This window comes from Cannabis sativa, chromosome 6 (assembly GCF_029168945.1).
Source record: "Cannabis sativa cultivar Pink pepper isolate KNU-18-1 chromosome 6, ASM2916894v1, whole genome shotgun sequence".
In the NCBI taxonomy this organism is placed as follows: domain Eukaryota; kingdom Viridiplantae; phylum Streptophyta; class Magnoliopsida; order Rosales; family Cannabaceae; genus Cannabis; species Cannabis sativa.
In genome coordinates this window covers 10360033-10380040 of record NC_083606.1, presented here as the reverse complement: position 1 = coordinate 10380040, position 20008 = coordinate 10360033, and the positions used below count along the sequence as shown (strand labels likewise).

At 30.7% G+C, this 20008-nt stretch overlaps 2 protein-coding genes and 1 long non-coding RNA gene across 6 annotated transcripts; 2 read left to right on the top strand and 1 right to left on the bottom strand.

Moving 5' to 3' along the window:
* Positions 1-4648: 4648 nt before the first annotated feature.
* Positions 4649-8866, top strand: LOC115724481 (uncharacterized). Of its 4 annotated transcripts, none has more exons than XR_009688275.1 (5): positions 4651-5051; positions 5302-5359; positions 8122-8226; positions 8297-8467; positions 8565-8866. XR_009688275.1 is itself a non-coding variant. In XM_061117034.1 (4 exons), exons 1-4 carry the CDS (start codon positions 5127-5129, stop codon positions 8652-8654), a joined length of 408 nt encoding a protein of 135 aa, XP_060973017.1. In that variant the 5' UTR covers positions 5063-5126; the 3' UTR covers positions 8655-8866. The 4 variants fall into 4 exon arrangements, 1 of the variants encoding a protein (XP_060973017.1); XR_009688276.1 differs by lacking the exon at positions 4651-5051 and adding an exon at positions 5063-5215; XR_009688277.1 differs by lacking the exon at positions 8122-8226 and having other exon boundaries at positions 4649-5051.
* Positions 5366-7353, top strand: LOC133038761 (probable lipid-A-disaccharide synthase, mitochondrial). The gene is made up of 2 exons (XM_061117035.1): positions 5366-6412; positions 6987-7353. Exons 1-2 carry the CDS (start codon positions 6227-6229, stop codon positions 7179-7181), a joined length of 381 nt encoding a protein of 126 aa, XP_060973018.1. The 5' UTR covers positions 5366-6226; the 3' UTR covers positions 7182-7353.
* Positions 8867-10479: 1613 nt separating the features above from the next.
* Positions 10480-14000, bottom strand: LOC115724999 (uncharacterized). Its single transcript, XR_004013327.2, has 3 exons — positions 13384-14000; positions 13239-13303; positions 10480-11063 (listed from the first exon to the last, which is right to left on the bottom strand). It is a non-coding gene; the product is annotated as an uncharacterized LOC115724999 (long non-coding RNA).
* Positions 14001-20008: the final 6008 nt, after the last annotated feature.

Here is a 20008-nt window from a genome sequence, read left to right as displayed (position 1 = left end):
TTAATATTTTAAATCTAATTATCAGAAATAAATTAATTTAATTTTTTATAATTAATTTTAGATACTAGTGTAATTTGAATTTGAAAATAGGTAAAAATCTATTTTTGCTTACTTCTTCTCTTATTTTTTAAAATTTGATTATTTTATCTTATTTTTAAATCTAAGGTCAGATATTAAATTTCTTTTATAAAATATTCTATTTTAAGTAATTTGACGTTATTTAGATTTAAATTAAGATTACTATAATCATGGTATTTTAAATAGAAATAAGATATTTTTGCTAACTTTTAAATTAAATTATAAAATCAGAAAATGGTATGTATTTATCATTTTATTTTATTGAATATTTAATTTATAAAATAACATGAAAGTTTAAAAGATGGTTAGCAAATTTTTGAAATGATATTTAGGTTAGTTGAAACCTAATTTTTCAAAATTGTAGGTTTAATTTTAATTTTTTTTTAAAATCGAAAATATTTTTTTATTTATTTAAATATTATTTTCAAAAAAAAAATTAATTAATTTAAAATTAAATAAATCCTACATCCAACTATCCAAAGTCAACTTGTTGTAGGAGTTTGTGTTTTAGCTTATGTGTAAGTTTTATAAAACCTATTATTTATCTGATCTAAATTGCTATGATTAACTTGTTGACAGATCCAATGATTTGATTTTAATCATAGTCCAATTGTCAATAGATCTTATGAATAATTTGTAACAGGTAAATTTTGTACTTTTTTCATCTGTGTAAACCTAGTAACATGATAGGGCCCATCCAAATCATTTCACCTGTGTGAGCCTGTATGTTTGCTATTGGGCTTAGATGCATATAGGAAGCCCATTTAAGTTTTTACTAAGTAAATGGACTAGGTTGCTAAAATAAAATTTGACATAAGTAATTTTATTTAGGCCCAATTAGATTTGGGCTTATTCAATGAATAAGAATTGTTTATTTTAAGGTTAAATCCCTCTCTTTTGGGCCTTGTGTGAGAGTTGGGGGCCAATAGAAGTGGGTACGACATACTGAACCCAGCTCCCCCTCACATGAACTACCCCAATTGTGAAGGCCCATTTGCCTTATTTAAATAATTGTCTTAGGTTAATTACATTAGTTTAACTTAATTAAAATTGAATTAGCAACATAATTAACTTTTAAAATATATGAAATTTATTTTTCATTTTAATATTTTAAAGTTAATTTAAGAAAAACACTTAGTTAATGATATATATTCTAGATAATTATTTCTATACTAGTTATTATTTCTAATATTAAATAGGAAAATATCATTGATTGTAAAATTAATTGTTTAATAATTAATTTAAGTACAATCTAAGTTTAGTATATTTTCCTAGTATTAAACTAGAATTAATAATTAAGTTTCCTCTATACTTAATTATTTATTTCTTGAATTTAATACATTTAATTAAATTGAAAATTTCAATATCTAAGTTGATTTTCATCATGATACTTAAATATTGTTATTTAATTTTGAAAATTATCTTAAGTTTGGAATCTTATTTCAGAATAACTTAAATCTGAATAATTTTCAAAATATATTTTATTTTATTTTATTAATCTTTTTTCCACAATTTCGAAATTGCATTTATTTAATGCAGAAATTTCGAATTTTATTTGAAAAATAGATTAAAATTGAAAATTATTTATTTTAATTTTGGACCAACTTAAATCAATGATTTTTTGATTTAATGATTAATTAAAATAAATGAACTAAAATATATTATAATTAGAAATTGAATTAATTAGTCAATAAAAGTCTAGATAGATATTATCTGTTTTGCTTGAAGTATTTTTCTAGTAATTTTTAATTAAATAGAAAATTAATATTTAAGTTGATTCTTAATTATGATACTTAAATATTTAAAATTTTTCTTAAATATTTAATTAAATAGGAAAATTATATTTTTGTTGTAAATTAATTTTTATTAATTTTGGGCCAACATAAAATTAGAATAATTTTTTCAGGATTTATTTTATTTTATTTTAAAGCATTTTTCGAAGGTAGTATTCTTATATACTTCAATTTTTCGAAATGCAATATATATTTATAGAAAACTAAATTTGAGTTGTAAATTAATTTAAATTAACTTTGAAACAACTTAAATTGAATAATTTTCTGAATATTTATTGGAAATTATTACTAAGATGGAAATAATTCATGTTATTTTCATATCCATCTAAGTATAATTTATAAATGTTAAATTAAAATTTATATTTAGAATTTTTTATTCTAAATTGGAAATTTTAATTGAATAAATATATATTTAAAATAAATTGATTAAAATAAATATTAGAAGAAAATACAACTTTCTTTAAATAATGAGCTTTATTATTATTTGGATATTCGATCTCCATTGTTGGTTTTACATAGCTATTGTTTTAGTGAGTAATCCTCCCTAATGGAGGAACGTTCATTAGCAAGTTAGCACCGTTTAATCTCGAAAGATAAGTATTTTTGTAAGTTTTTTTATGTAGTATTGATCACCCTAATGGTGGCGACTGTATAAGACTTGCAAGAGTATGAAACAATGGTGGAAGCTCATAAGATAGAATAGCCTTGACTCTCGCCTAAACGGGACAACGATGGATTCCAATCTTGATCGAATAAAAGGTTGCTAGAATGTTTATTATTTTAGATGAGCTGACAACTCTATTCAATGGATGGTAGCTTTGACTCTCGCCTAAACGGGGCACTGACATCAGTTTGTTGAAGACCTTGAAAATTATTTAGGATTGTATGTTTTAGTATTTTCACTTGTCATTCCTACTTGCTATATGTTTAATAATTTCTAAATTGTGTATGAATTTATATTGAACCATGTTATTTTCAGTTATTAAATTGTAGTTTAATTTCGAATCTTCATTGTTGGTCTAACTTGGTTTGTTGTTCTAATGGGACAAATTCCTAATGGATTGTCAACATTAGACAAACATAATAGTGTTAGATCTCGAATGATAAATATTGTAAATGCAACATTTAGCTGTTCATCAATTGATGACACCTTAGACTAGTATTTACAATATGAAACAAGAAGATTGTATAAATAAGATTACTTTAACTCTTGCTATTCGGAGCATCGTTGGATTCTTATTTAAATACGAAATTATCCTAATTCCTCTTAGCTTATTCATTTCGAATTAGCTCAATAACATATCATTGGATGAATGGTTTATAAATCATTTCATGTCATTCTATATTTTCTCTTAAGAAATTAAATGACGCATATGATTATATTCCTGAAATTATATCCCAAAATGATATAAATCCTCAATCTTAGAAATCTCCTACTTGTATGGGCAAATCAACTTAGAGTTAAATTAGTAGTGGTGGTCCAAGAAAGAATTACTCCTTATACAGTTACACTTTCACAAGTGTTTAATAACCATTTTCTATCAATGGATTCAAACTATATGTTAGTATGAATATGAGTTTAGTATTCTGTGACCAGGATCCACTTGCACTATTCTAAGAACTCTTTAATGTAACTAAACCTAAGTCATCAAAAGACTACAATTACATTTTTTTTAAATCTATGGCATTTGTATCTTGTTCATAGTGGTTTTGACAAGATCAATCTCTGCAAAGAGTTAATATGCCTATATCCACTGAAAGTAGTTCATCTCATTTGTAGATGGATGTACATTCAGGGGTGGATATGAGTTTTTCGTTATATTCTTAAAACGATCACTCTAGATTTTACCTTAAGCAAAAGAAATTTAAAATGTTTGAAAAATTTCATGAATTTCTAGCAAGGGTGAAAAACCATTAAGGTAAGTGGTTAAATGTAACGCCCCAAATTTTATTTGCCTTACTTCACAAAATACTAACTTTGATGCATAAACTGAAAAGATTCAAAACTGTTTGGAAATACACAGCGGGTTTTTAATAAATGTGTAAAAAGGCGAATGATCATTCATATTAAAAACAAAATAAGTAGTTGAGTGCATTTTTAAAATAAATTTACAACATCCCACTGAGCTCAGAATATTTTACTATATATAAAAACAAAAAACAATACCAAGGCTCCACCGGCGTTCTAGACCGTTTACTCGTCCATAGCCCCTCGCAAAGATACATACTGCATCGACCCAGCTTTTCAAACTTATATTCCATGTTCCCTGTCTATTGCCTGTAGGGGAAAGAAAGGGAGTGAGCTAAAAGCCCAATAAGGAAATGCTTTAACACACATACACATTTCAATACATCATACATGTCTTAAATTCACAATAATACAACGATATACAATACCAACATATTCTTAATGTATTAAGTATTTTTAACATCATACTTTAACTGATAACGATAAGTAAATAATTCTATACATGGAAAATAATATTACATGTGTCCATGCTAATCCAACACCATAACATCATATGTAGAGATTATAATTCTTATATCATACTCATAGAATAACCATAATACTATGAAATAACCATATCCACTACTACAAAAGTCACTATTCACGTCGGTCAACGCGACTGTTCATCGCGTTGACCGACGTGAATAGTACCATATTGAATATATTCGTCATTTTTAAAATGTCACAAAAAATACATAAATTGCGTCGGTTCTTACTCCGTCACTAATTACCCAACCGACGGTAAAAGTCAAAAAATTAAAAAAATTCGTTCATTATTAGCGTCGTTTTAAAAGCCTCACTTATGCTTTATGTGGCTTTTTAAAACCGACGGTAAAGATATTGTGAGTGTGACAAAACGACGCTAATCCTCCTATTGTTCACTTACCCCCAAACAGATGACACTTATTTCATTTCGATCGAGCTCTCTTTTTCCCTCTCTTTTTCTCTGAACAGCGCTCTCTTTCCCTCTCTTTCTCTCTTGCGATTTCGAAGGTGTAAAGGTGTCAATGGAACTGCGATTTGCCCTTTCATTTTCACCTCTCGAGGGTCTCAGGTTGCTATACTAGCAGCATTTTTTGTTTACTTGGCAATAGCTGGATCTATATTGCCTGGAAAAATTGTTCCTGGGGTTACCTTACAAGACAACACTCGTCTTTCTTATCGCTGCAACGGTTAGTTTATCCACATTTCGATACATAATACGTAACATGTCTAAATATGAATTCATTCATATATTCTGAGAAAATATGTTACAGTGGCTCTTTATTTTATTTTCCTTTTGGGTTCTTATTTATTGGAATGATATACTGAGAAAATATGTTACAGTGGCTCTAAGGTCTGAACAGAGCTCTCTTTTTCTCTTGCGTTCTCTCTCTCTCAATCTCTCTCTCTCTCTCAGTCTCTCTGTGTTATATATAACAGGTCTCGCCCGTCCTCATCAGCTCTGAAGGTTGCGATTTCGAACCGGCCGGCCACCTCCGTAAGTTTCTCTATTTCCCTCTCTTTCTCTCTTGCTCTATGTTATAACAATAACATGGTATATATGCTCTATTTTCATCATCAATGGATAATTTCTCATTTTGTTGAGAGTTTTTAATCTAAAATTAGGGCTTTCTGAATGTTAGAAATTTAGATTGAGAGTTTTTAATCCAAAATTAGGGCTTTCTGAATGTTAGAAATTCTTCTTCTTTAGATTCCAAAGCTAAAAAGATTAAAAATTTTGGTTAGCAACTCTAAGAAAAACATCAAAACCAAACCATATTAAAAAATATTTTACCCTACTTACAACTTCTTTGGTGGTCTTCGTTATCCTTTCCAACACTGATGAGTTTAAGTTTCTTCTGCAAATGCAGAAGGAATCCTTGCCAAAAAAATAAAATTGTGAGCTGGTATTTACAAATTTTGTGGAAGAATTGCGTATAACTTATTCCTGCAAACCATAGTTAGTAATAAAAGAAAATGGGATATTTTTTTTCTGCTATAAAGTTATATAGGTAGTAAGTTGGCTGACTTGAGACAACCCATTATGTTGCAGTTGTACTGCATTTTTAAGATAAATGTTTTTGGGTTTGTTCTGTAATTACAGTCCTGTAAATCAGGAACTTAATAGCCCATTAATGCTCCATAAGATTGGTTAGTGGTTTTTTGCTAAACAAGATTGGTTAGTGGTTACTCTGGCAAAGGTTGCTAATTAGAAATTTGGAATCTCAGTACTATAGATGTTATTGGAGTTACTATATATGTTAGCTTAGTAATGAGTCTATTGTGAATTTGTATGTTGGGAATATGTATTTAATTACACTGTTTAATGTCCCTGTTTTGCTCAATTTGAGTTGTGGTCACTAGAATGCTCACAATCTTCAGAAATACAATGGACCTGTTAAAAGAGTCCTTTCTTGAATTGGTAACTGTAATTCATGTTGCTTCTAATCGGCATGTTGAAAGCTACATTGACGGAGTTGTTAGTAAATGGCCTGTGCCGGCCATATTGGTTCCAGGGGGATCCCATCACCTGAAATATGATGCATTAAGTGTAAGAAAAAGTATTGTGTGAGTGAATATTATTTATACATTGAATAAGTTTTACCTTGTTTACTTTTAAGTGATTTTTTTTATGGAAGTATACTATGTTGATTATTGTGGCTGGAAGAAGCTCCTTGTGTGATTTCTAACCCAATCACATTAGTCAATTCAAAAGATTGTTTGCAGAATTATGCATGTCTGATTTTACCCTTTATGAGTGTGTGTGTGTGTTTGTGTCCCCTTGTTGTTCTGTGACCAAATGTGTAATTGGCAAATTCTCTTTGGAATAATCCAATAGTTTGTGGATCTATATATTAACCCGGTTCTAATGCTCTGCAGTGTTGTTGACCCATTAAGGGGTGGTCTGGAAACATTGTTATTTAGCTAAGCCATGTTCTAAATTTCTCTAAATTCGAAATTGATTATCTTAGGAGCTGTTTAGCATCAACATATAACATGTTATGGAGGAAGAAAGAATGGGATTCAGCTGAAACCAAGTTCCTAGTCTTGTATCTATTTACACCTAATTAGATTGTCAATATGTCAAATGTCTTATATTAAAAAAAAAGCTAAACAACTTGCAGGCGAGTAAGGTTTCACTATGTACATCCGATACAGTTGCTGTGGAGATGCAGCTTGCACATGTACCATGTGTTGTAGCTTATCGAGCCCATTTCCTAACTGAGTGGTTTATTCGATATAAAGCAAAGATATGCTATGTTTCCCTTCCCAACATTCTTATGGATTCAGCTATCATCCCTGAAGCTCTCTTCCAATAACACTGTTTAACTGAGTGGTTTTTCTTTCTTAGAGATAACTTTCATATCATCATATCCTTTTTCATGATAAGATAATAAAATTATGTATATTCACGCAATAGATCTCTACTATTTTTCCCCCACTTGATGACCCTGCATGTTATCTCTTTCAAAGTATATATTAATATATTTAATTTGGGTGTGTAGTGAACTTAATAATACTATAAAAAGTTAAATAATTGAAAACAAATTCATGGGTTTGATTATCACACACAAATGCCAACTATTTTGTCTCAGTAAATTTTGCAAATATATATATAAGTGAGTATGTGTTAAATATTTAAATAATGTATACATATATGTACGTTAAAATGCAGACAATAAAATGGATGGTTGGTTGGTTGGATTAGATTTTGGCAGTGTACCCAATTTAAAGAGGCAGGTGGATCTAGTACTATATATTATACGTTACTTTTTAGTAATAAAATTCTGAGATAATGTAATTTTTATAGCTATATAAGAAGAGGAAAATATCTTTATACTACTTCTCTTGAAAAAAAAAAAAAAAAAGTAATCAAGGGACAAGGGCCTATTATCCTTATTTTAGTGCATAGATTAGTGAGTTACTGTCATTGCACTATTGAGAAATAAATAGTAAAGTGTTGTTTCTAGATTCTAGCCATGTTAGGTAGTTGGTAATGTATGGTAGAAGTTCAAATCTCCTAAACAAGATAGTTAAAGCAGTCAATAGTTAGGTTTGTTGACATCATAGAATCACCTCTCAGTTAAGAAAAATGTCTTAAGGTATTAGGGAAAATATCATTTTATTATTATGGAATGTATTTTCCTTGTGTACATAGAGTAAGTGGATCGATTAGTGAGTATGTTTTTATATTAATAAATGTAACAAACTAATGGATCGATTAGTGAGTTGACTGAATTAACATGTTTTGTTCTGTAGTGATCACTGGTTGACAATTATGATTCATGCCAATACTCAAAGTGTTGCATATCTTGACTCAACGAATGACTTTATCCGAACTGATATTATGAAATGTATCCAAAAGTAAGTTATAATTTTTTAAATTTAGATTGTGTTACAAATCAATTCATTAATTAATTTCTTTTTTGTTTAGTGCTGTGGACATGTACAGGATCGAAAAAAATATACGAAACAAGGGTCCAGTAAAAATCAACCAATACACGTGTCGACAAGAATGGATGGAGTACAATGTGGTTATTATGTTATGAAGATTATTCAGAGTTTCATGACGGTTGTTAATCCTGCAAGTTTTTTGAAAAATCATGTAAACATGAATAACTACTCTTCTCTATTTAGTTTGTATTTTAATTATATATACTTTTGATATGTTGATTAATGTTTTTTGATCTTTTATTTTACAGTTCAAGTTAGACGCTCCCTATAGTAACGAGGAGATCAATGCGGTACGGGATGAGTTTGCCGAATTTGTGAAGCCATTGATTATAGATTAAGTACTTAAGGTTACTACACTTTTGATATAATACATGAGTAACAAGTTTTATGATTATTGTTATCTTTCGCATATATTATTAGTTTATATTTAGTTTACGATATACATGGAATTTAAGTTTTAGAATCGATTTTATTAACAATTTTGGTATTGTGTGATTAGTTAATAGAATCGATTACTAATTTAATATAAGTTTTAAAAATGTTATTTTAATTTTTTTTGTATTATGTATTTACTATTATATAGAGTTATTCTAAAATTTGATAATGCAGGTGGGGAAAATTGCATGAAAAGTTTGCAATTTTCCCTTACTTATATTTGTGCTTCATTTTATAAGTGACACAATAGGTAAAAAAAAAAAGTTTTTTCGTAATAGATATGACATTTTTAAACCGACGGAATAAGTTTTTTGTGACAGTTTTAAAATGTCATGACACATTTAGCGTCACTTTTTAACCGACGCTTAAAATAAAATAGAAAAGTAATTTTTTAGCGTCGGTTTTCAAATGACGAAAATTGTATTTTGCGTCTTTTTAAAAACGACGCAAATAAAACACTATTTACGTCTACGGATTACACGTCGGTTTTGTAGACCGACGCAAAATCTTTATATGTCATTTATAAAACGACGAAAATACCCATTGTTGGTTTTACATAGCTATTGTTTTAGTGAGTAATCCTCCCTAATGGAGGAACGTTCATTAGCAAGTTAGCACCGTTTAATCTCGAAAGATAAGTATTTTTGTAAGTTTTTTTATGTAGTATTGATCACCCTAATGGTGGCGACTGTATAAGACTTGCAAGAGTATGAAACAATGGTGGAAGCTCATAAGATAGAATAGCCTTGACTCTCGCCTAAACGGGACAACGATGGATTCCAATCTTGATCGAATAAAAGGTTGCTAGAATGTTTATTATTTTAGATGAGCTGACAACTCTATTCAATGGATGGTAGCTTTGACTCTCGCCTAAACGGCAGCGACATCGGTTGTTGAAGACCTTGAAAATTATTTAGGATTGTATGTTTTAGTATTTTCACTTGTCATTCCTACTTGCTATATGTTTAATAATTTCTAAATTGTGTATGAATTTATATTGAACCATGTTATTTTCAGTTATTAAATTGTAGTTTAATTTCGAATCTTCATTGTTGGTCTAACTTGGTTTGTTGTTCTAATGGGACAAATTCCTAATGGATTGTCAACATTAGACAAACATAATAGTGTTAGATCTCGAATGATAAATATTGTAAATGCAACATTTAGCTGTTCATCAATTGATGACACCTTAGACTAGTATTTACAATATGAAACAAGAAGATTGTATAAATAAGATTACTTTAACTCTTGCTATTCGGAGCATCGTTGGATTCTTATTTAAATACGAAATTATCCTAATTCCTCTTAGCTTATTCATTTCGAATTAGCTCAATAACATATCATTGGATGAATGGTTTATAAATCATTTCATGTCATTCTATATTTTCTCTTAAGAAATTAAATGACGCATATGATTATATTCCTGAAATTATATCCCAAAATGATATAAATCCTCAATCTTAGAAATCTCCTACTTGTATGGGCAAATCAACTTAGAGTTAAATTAGTAGTGGTGGTCCAAGAAAGAATTACTCCTTATACAGTTACACTTTCACAAGTGTTTAATAACCATTTTCTATCAATGGATTCAAACTATATGTTAGTATGAATATGAGTTTAGTATTCTGTGACCAGGATCCACTTGCACTATTCTAAGAACTCTTTAATGTAACTAAACCTAAGTCATCAAAAGACTACAATTACATTTTTTTTAAATCTATGGCATTTGTATCTTGTTCATAGTGGTTTTGACAAGATCAATCTCTGCAAAGAGTTAATATGCCTATATCCACTGAAAGTAGTTCATCTCATTTGTAGATGGATGTACATTCAGGGGTGGATATGAGTTTTTCGTTATATTCTTAAAACGATCACTCTAGATTTTACCTTAAGCAAAAGAAATTTAAAATGTTTGAAAAATTTCATGAATTTCTAGCAAGGGTGAAAAACCATTAAGGTAAGTGGTTAAATGTAACGCCCCAAATTTTATTTGCCTTACTTCACAAAATACTAACTTTGATGCATAAACTGAAAAGATTCAAAACTGTTTGGAAATACACAGCGGGTTTTTAATAAATGTGTAAAAAGGCGAATGATCATTCATATTAAAAACAAAATAAGTAGTTGAGTGCATTTTTAAAATAAATTTACAACATCCCACTGAGCTCAGAATATTTTACTATATATAAAAAAAAACAAAACCAAGGCTCCACCGGCGTTCTAGACCGTTTACTCGTCCATAGCCCCTCGCAGTATACATACCAGACTGACCCAGCTTTTCAAACTTATATTCCATGTTCCCTGTCTATTGCCTGTAGGGGAAAGAAAGGGAGTGAGCTAAAAGCCCAATAAGGAAATGCTTTAACACACATACACATTTCAATACATCATACATGTCTTAAATTCACAATAATACAACGATATACAATACCAACATATTCTTAATGTATTAAGTATTTTTAACATCATACTTTAACTGATAACGATAAGTAAATAATTCTATACATGGAAAATAATATTACATGTGTCCATGCTAATCCAACACCATAACATCATATGTAGAGATTATAATTCTTATATCATACTCATAGAATAACCATAATACTATGAAATAACCATATCTAACCATATCATACCATTTATGGTACCATGGTCATTACATGCATAACCCGGGCTTAGGCCCTACAATAATCTGGGCACACTTAGCCCTACCATTGCTATGGAATAAGGTATCTCTACATTCAACAACACTCTCGCTGTATCATACCTTACCACAACAATGTCATACACGTATCAAAAAAATGCAGGGTAGGGTATCTCTACATTCAACGGCCTTACCCCGTATCATACCCCACCACGGTCCCTCACTTTACCTGACACGTTAGCATACAACATACAACATACAATATATAAATACAACATACAAGTCAAAACAACCGTAATTTATATATCAATTCACAAACTCGTATTGTGTCCATACCACACATTCTCAGTACTATATACATATTTATAATAACAAATCATAAATCATATGCCAATACCTAAAGAATTTAAAGTTATGCAGATAAACACATACAAAACTATCTAACTTCCTTACCTCAAATCATACTGTTAAAGCCTCTGTTATCTCACCACTACTCCCTTAACAAATTTCAAAACGAGTAACTGGAAAATGATCTTTGGAAAGAGAAACAATATCGCTACGAGTACTATTCCTTAGTTCTCTTCACCATACGCAAGCTGAACCATACTAATAACCTCATATGAATACACGATCTTAACTTTATTTTTATATAGTCATCAAAAGACCTTTAATTTTTCCTCTTCCTTTTACGATAGCCGGTCAAAGTATATACTCTCTCAAGCATATTAATATAATTAAACTCACACTGCTATTCGTACCATACCAGACCATACATATAAATCAATTTCTATATTATCCCAAATATCTCTCCAAATTCAGCTAACACTACAAAATGAGGAACAAATATTTATCAAACAATACATAATAAAAACAACTCTAATCTATTTTTTTTTATTTGAATTAAAGACTTGACTACCCCTTCCTATAAGCCACTAACACGTTGACTAGAATGCATAAAATAGAATGTCAGAGATACTATACGTCCTATAACTATCATAACAATTGTATCCTCAATTAATTTTCTAGTCTATACATATCATAAATCAAAAGTACTTCACTAATCAATTTAAATCACCCAAAAATCACCAACAAACATTAATTTTTCTTAAATTGAATTTAAATATACTTATTAGATCCTTCTTAACGTCGCGGCAACGATTAACTACTAAGTTAAATCAAATTTCTATTTCACAATTGATAATAATAATAATAAAAATAATAATAAACCTCTTCTTAAATAATATCATAGCATAAGAAATTTAAACTATTTATTTAAGTATCTCTAATTATGATATACCACAATTATATCTCACGACACGTTATCATATACGGCTCTAGACCACTTAACCCAAATCACCACTGTATTTTAAGATATTATCTCCACTCTCTAACAATAGAATAGATAAAGATGATTATCTTCACACATTTACGTCTTCGTAAGAAAAATACTTATCAAGTAGTCACACACAATAAAAAAAATATAACTAAAAGTTAGATGCACGTATTTAGAGAATTAACAATATATATGTGTAAGCTTAATCTTGCCACTAGTGACTAATAACTAATTTTTAAACTAAGTCACATAAGCTACAATATATCTAATTTAAATAATGTCTAACTACTATACATTATTCAGATAGCATATCATAATCATATAATAATTATATCATAACTATATAGTTGTTTAAATAATGCGAACCCATTGTACCGTCCATTATTCAAACAACATAACATAATAATAAACAAATAAAAAAAAAATAGGATAGAAGTCTTATACCTCACTCCCACTCCTTTTGAACATTATTTCACAGAAAACTTAAAAATTTCTATTTAATTTTCTTACCTCGAATGTGGAGAAACTTTTGATTGCACTTAAAACCTTTAGAGGAAAACCAACTCGAACAATACCTTAAATACATGAAAATTTGGCTCAGGCATCACGACATCAAATCAAATTCTAAACCAATAATCTTAATCAAAATACATACCTTATATCCTTTATTTAATGTTCTAGCTGAAAACCCTTGTATGTACCCTTGAACCTTAGCATATGAGCTGTAGTACTTTATATGATTTTGGTAATATGAAGAATGGGCAAACGAGAGAGAGAAAAAGAAATATGGTGTGAGGTTGCTTGATTTTTATGGTATTAGAAATAAAAATGAATTAACTAGAGTTAAACAATTAAAATGAATTAATAACCCACAAAATGGCACATGGCATCCTAAAGTTTCCTTGTTGCTATTTCGGTTGCCGCATGATGCAAAGGTGGAGGATTTATCTCAAATAGTTGAGAAAGATGTGTGCATGCATGTACACGATTATAAACTTGACCCTTATATTATTCAAACTATTAACCACTTTCCTTGTTTTATTCTTTGGTTGAATGTACGTACAAGATTACTTCCTAATATTAAGAAATAACTCTTGAAGGATTTTGCCACCTAATCTAATAATTTCCTTTAGGTTCTTAGAGCTATACGTCCAAGCATAATAAAAAATTGCTAGTTATACTACCATGATTTTCTCTCTTCATGACACATAACCATGCTAACTTTAAAGTACTTAGTTATATACCACTACATTCTCCACTCTTATAATTGACTTAATCTCACTTATCACAACATACATTCATGTGTATATAGCTAACTAAATATCTACCATCATAATTCAAATTTCAATATCTTACCTCTAAATTATAACCCACAAGCCACACGTCCAAGATAGAGTGAAGCTCTCTCTCTTGATGTCACATATATTAATTTAAAGTACTATTTACATAGAAAATTTGTAATCACTTCATTAAATAAATATGATAACTAAAATTACTCATAATTTCCTAAGTCTAATATGTAAAGAACCTAATTTAAAACCCATAATAATTAATGAAAGTCCAATAATATTTCCATTCTACTAATACTCATATTCTTATTATTTTCTAGACTAACACAAATCTTATTTAATTCTAAAAAAAAAAATACTACTATACTCTAGAAGCTAACTTATTCTATGCAATCACTATTTCCACATCGAGATTTACTAATGATAATAAATAAAGATATACACATAACGTAGTAGAAAGTAATATCATAATATTTTTGGTTATTACATTAAAGATCTTGCGAACTGATAGGGGTGGAGAAATAGTTAGTAGATATGCAGTTCAAAGATCATTAATTTGATTTTTGAATTATATCCAAACTTATACCTCCCCAGAAATTTCGTTTTGCATATTGTTGATTAGTTACTAGTCGTTGCCTAAGTCCTTCTATGGTAATACAATTTCAGAATGATGCAATGGTTGTATACTTAATGTAAATCATTACTAGATTCATGGATGACCTAATCGAAATGATGCAATGGTTGTATACTTAATGTAAATCATTACTAGATTCATGGATGACCTAATCGAAATCTTAAGAAAAGCTAGAACTGTTAACCATGGTTTGCATGTTTGTTAGCTATTCTAAGTGATTAGGGGTGGAACATCCCATAGTCAATAGATAAGAAAGTGTTTGTTTAAACAAATACTAATTTTCTAAGAAAATGACTAAGTCTGAAAAAACAAAGTAACAAATAAAGGAGATATTTTTTGATTCCATAAGTGTTCTATCATCTTCTTTGATACAAGATGATCCCACTGCCTCTGTTGTCTTGACACAACCGAAGAGGTCAATACCATTTAGTTTTCTTAGACATAATTCACGGTACCTTGTCGTAGTGGGAGGGTTTCTAGGAATCCACCTTTTTATGACTTGGAAGACACTAGTGATTAAAATCCATTGTAAGTTTAAACAAGTAATGGATTGTCAAGATAAGAAACTAAGAAGAAAAGCCAAGAGAACTATGGTTTGATCCATTCACATGGAGTAACCTAAAATTTTCTATTACAAGGACATAAAAGGAAATTTTCGTTAATAAGTCTATTCAATGGACTTAACAAAACTTCCTGTTCCTAGTATTATAGGTTTGAGTTTATCTAAACCTATGGCTTGTGGTATACCTGGTAATTACTTACTCTAATGCAAGCAACTCACTTTAGTAAGATGCTGAAGCATTTTCTTTCCAATGGCAATCTATAGAAGCTTCACAACTTCTAGGCATAGAATTTATTTATCTAAGGAAAAGTCTCAACTATTCCAGAAAAGATAAAGCCATGAAAGAATTTCTTAAATCAACAGTGAGAGGTCTCAGATATGCTTTAGTATGCCTTAGACCAGACACCTGCTGTTGAGTGGGAGTAATGAGTAGGTATCAGATTAATCCAGGAGAGGAACATTGGAAGACAATCAAGTAAAACTTAAGATTAAGAAGAGGAACTATATGTTAGTCGATAAGGGTGAGTTCAAAACTCTTAGACTACACCACATCAGATTTTCAGACTTGCCTTTGTGCTAGAAAGTCTACTGATAAGATGGTGATTACTCTGGGGGTGGAGTAGTTATTTTGGAGAAGTGTAAAAACCATTCTGAAGTCTCTAGGTCTACCAGAGAGAGACTGAATGTTAAAGATGCAGGAAAGATACTTATTCAGTCTAAGAAAAGTTCTATACATTTGTGGCACCGTTCCAACTTGTCTTAACTACTAGTGTTATTTCCTGATTAATCAAAAAGTAGTTGCCAAAAGTATAGAATCCAGTATCCCAAGAGAGTAGACATATAGAGAGGAATTTCACAATATCAAGGATTTTGTGATTAAGGAAGAGTAATGGTGGAGAAAAGGTTGTGTTTAATTCAACCTGTCAGATCCTATTACGAGGAGTATACTACTACTACACTTGATTTGTATATCAAGGTGTTGAGATTATTTGAAATGCACATTTTGTTTTATATTAGTGCAAGTGGGAGTTTGTTGGGTTTTGTGCCCTAAATAAAACCTATTTTAATATAATCAGATTTACTTATCAATAAAGATCAGAAATAACATTTAATGTTGCATGATTCACATAATTTATTTCATGATTATATATATAGGGACATGATTTGGTCCCGTTATGCCAAAATAGGGAATACAATCCCTGATTGTACTGTAGCCGTTGGATTGAATTGGGGGTTGATCTAAGGGCTGGGGTTAAAGTAGGGGTAGTTAGGGGGGGAAAAATGGTAACCGGTTGGTTTTTTGTATTTTAAATTAATTAATTTTTAAAAAAACTGACACCGATTGACGTTTGATGTACGTGACAGTTACCAATTTTTGAAAATACATTAGTCTTTCCTTCTTCTTCTTCGTGGGTATAAAGAGTTAGGTTTATTTTAGGGCAGTTGTTATTTTCTTTTTCTTCTTCAAATTTTCTTCTTCTTCTTCTCATTTTCTTCTTGTTCTTCGAATTTTCTTCTTGTTCTTCCCATTTTTTTCTTGTTCTTCACATTTTCTTTGGGAGAGGAAACTGTAGTACTTTCAGAGTTGGTGCACTTGGTTTTGTTTGTCTCCGGCTCCTTCTCCGAACGAGGTGGGTTTGTACAAGTAATTTTCTCATTCTTTTGCATATTGTTTGTTATTTACTTTGGATAATGTTAGATACTAGTTAGGAAGGAGGTCCTGACTGCCATTCCTCGTGATTTTTTATTTTTCAATCAATAAAGTACTAAAAAATTATATAGAAATTTGTTGGTGTTAATCTGTTTTCAGAAAAAAAAAAGTTGTTGTTACAGTAAAACGTTGTATGTGTTCTCATTCGTTATATTTTACATATTATTGTTATTTTTTTTATTAAAATGGAATTTTTGTTGTAAAATATATAGTCAAAAAAGTGGAAATTTCAAAGTTATGCAGATAGAACAACTTTATTATTAATTAATTAAGGTGTTGCTTAGCAACATTCATCACCACTCATAAATTTGTTCCTCATTTTGGGGTAAATTGGATAGTAATGCATTTCTCATTCATGGAAAAAGAAAACTTAATTTGTTTCTCAGTTTGGGTTAAGTTGGATAGTAAAGTATTTGTCAAAATTGTGATGTGGTGTTCAATCCGTGTATTTGCATTGCGTATTTTTTTTTTCTGTTCCATTTTTGGTTTATTGAGTAGTTTTAATCCGTTTTACAGGCCTTAAATCTGCTTATTCAAGAAGTTTTGATTCACGGGTTGCAGAAAATTGAAGGTACATTTTATGTTCCCCAATTTTACACAGTACTAGGAAGTAGTTTTGATTCGATTCATGTGTTTACCCTTTTTGTTTGTTGATTTATTGTGAAAGTGTGTTGGATTAATTTATACCCTTGCAGTGAAACAATTTTAATGAAAGAATGTAATGAAAGAAAGAAAAACAATGTAAACATTGGTATGTACAGTGTTGCTGAAAAATAATTGTTTTCGGAAATCAATTTTATTGTGAAAGTGTTTTGGATTCACGTGTTTGGTCATTCTCGTGTGTATTTTTTTTACCCTAATGTTTTGCCCTCGTCTGCCCTATATTGACCAAAAAAAAAAATTGAAAGAAAGGAAAACAATGAAATGGTGATGGCTGTCATGTGTTGGGTAGTGAGTGATTTTTGTACTTTAATTAGAAGTTGTAGTTTGTATTTTCCTATTGTTATGAATTTATTTTGAAAAATTGGATGGTTTAGACAGAAGATTCATGAGTTAATGAGATACACTATTGATAAAAACTATGGCAGTTTTGTTTTTTTGTGTATATCAATTATTGGAAAAGTTATTGAAATGGTTATGACAGTTAGTAGTGAAGCATTGTTTTGTTAATTCTGATATTAAATGTTTTCCAAATGGCTTTGTACTCTGTTCATCATGAATTAAGAGGTACAAGGTACCTAGATTGGTTAAGTTTGGGGGAATTTTGTCTATTCATGTGTGTGCTTTATGTTGTTGGTTCTCACGAATTGTACCAACTCGTTTGTACCACTTTTTGGTTATGAGAGTTAGTAGTTAAGTGTTGTTTTGTTCATTGTTTTGGTTGTGGAAGTGTTGTCGTATAATTTTTGAGTATTGGAAATCATTTAGTTGAAAAGCGTTTCACATCATTTTAATGTACTTTAATGTGTAACATGCAAGAAGCATGAAATGTGTGTTTGAAATCTGAATTTTTCCAATGCCGAATGGTTAAGTTGATTTGATGTGATTTTGGGTGATTACAATGCACGATTTTCATTGTGTTTTGGTCAATTTTTTTTTTTTATATAGTGTATTTGTTGAAATATGTAGTCCTTATTGTTTAAATTTGTTTATCTTTAATTTGGTTAGGTTCATCATACATGGCTGGGAAACGCAAAAGGAAAGGGGGAAATGAACCCGTAAAGAAGGATGTCACCCCCGAGCCGAACGATAATGCGGTTGCTTGGAGAAATTTCTTGTAAGTTTTGAATGATGGATAGTTGTTTACTCGTGTGATTGATGGTTAACATTTATTTTATTATATATTTGATTGAAATTATGTCCATATGTAGCAATGCGAACTACAAAGCCCTTCGAGCAGCTGAGAAGGGATTAACTGAGAAAGAGGTTTGATGTCGACTGTTACTTAATTTTTTTATATCAATTGTCTGTAATTGACCTAGGGTTGTTTGACGTACTTTACGATTCTTTCCATGTACTCTGTAGTTGATGTAAGTTTGCCTCATATTACAGGCTACCGACAAATTAAAAGTGCAATATAAAGGTTTCACCGACGAGGAGAAGTCTGAGTGGAGAAGCTATGACCCTAACCCTAATCCCGCTAAGAAGGCTGTGCAAACAAGGGGGAGGAAACCAAAGGCAGCTGATGCCAAGGGGAAGAAAGTGGAGGTGGATGAGGAAGAGGGTGCTCCTGAAAGTGAAGAAGCATCTGTGTACGGTCGATGCTCCTTCAACCGTTTAATGAGGATTTGCAAGAACCTGAACCTGGAGCAGAAAGATGTGATCCAAAATGCTGGATTTGGATCATTCATCAGAGAGGATGCACCATACGTTGACACCCGACTAGTGAGTTGGTTAATCAAACATGTTGACCCAACCACTAGCATACTGGATTTGTATGGGAGGAAAATTCACTTATCTGCCGCGATGTTTGGAGATGTTATGGGGGTGGACGACGGAGGGGATCCTGTAGTCACCGAGGGTGATAGTGACACTCGATATCTGGAGGAGATATTGAACGTTGTCGAGTACACCGTGTCCTTGACAATGTTGGAGAAATCTTTGTTGGAGTGCGTTGAGGCAGACAGCCTATTTCTCATTAAATTTTCTTTGGTGGTCATAGGGACAGTCCTTGCGCCGAAAACGGGGGTCGATATCACTTCGGGGTACTTGCACTCCCTTAGGGTTACCAGGGACATTCGCCACAAGAACTGGGCGACCGCGGGGTTCGTGCATTCGATGAACTCAATTTTCAGATTCCGAAATAAGGCGACGAAGAATGTATCTGGCTGCACCTTATTCCTCCAGGTACATTGATTTTGTTATCTTTCAATTATGTAAATGTGTTTATTCAGTTTATAATATAATATTGTCATTTATTAGTCGAATGTATTACCAATACATTGTTTGTTTGTGACAGTTGGTGTACTTGACTCACGTGGAGTGGAACTTTGGATATGTCGACCGAACAGTGCTCCCCGTTGATTTTTGGGGTAGTAAACAATGTAAGTCCGCTTACAAATTTGTGAAAGACAATGGGGGTCC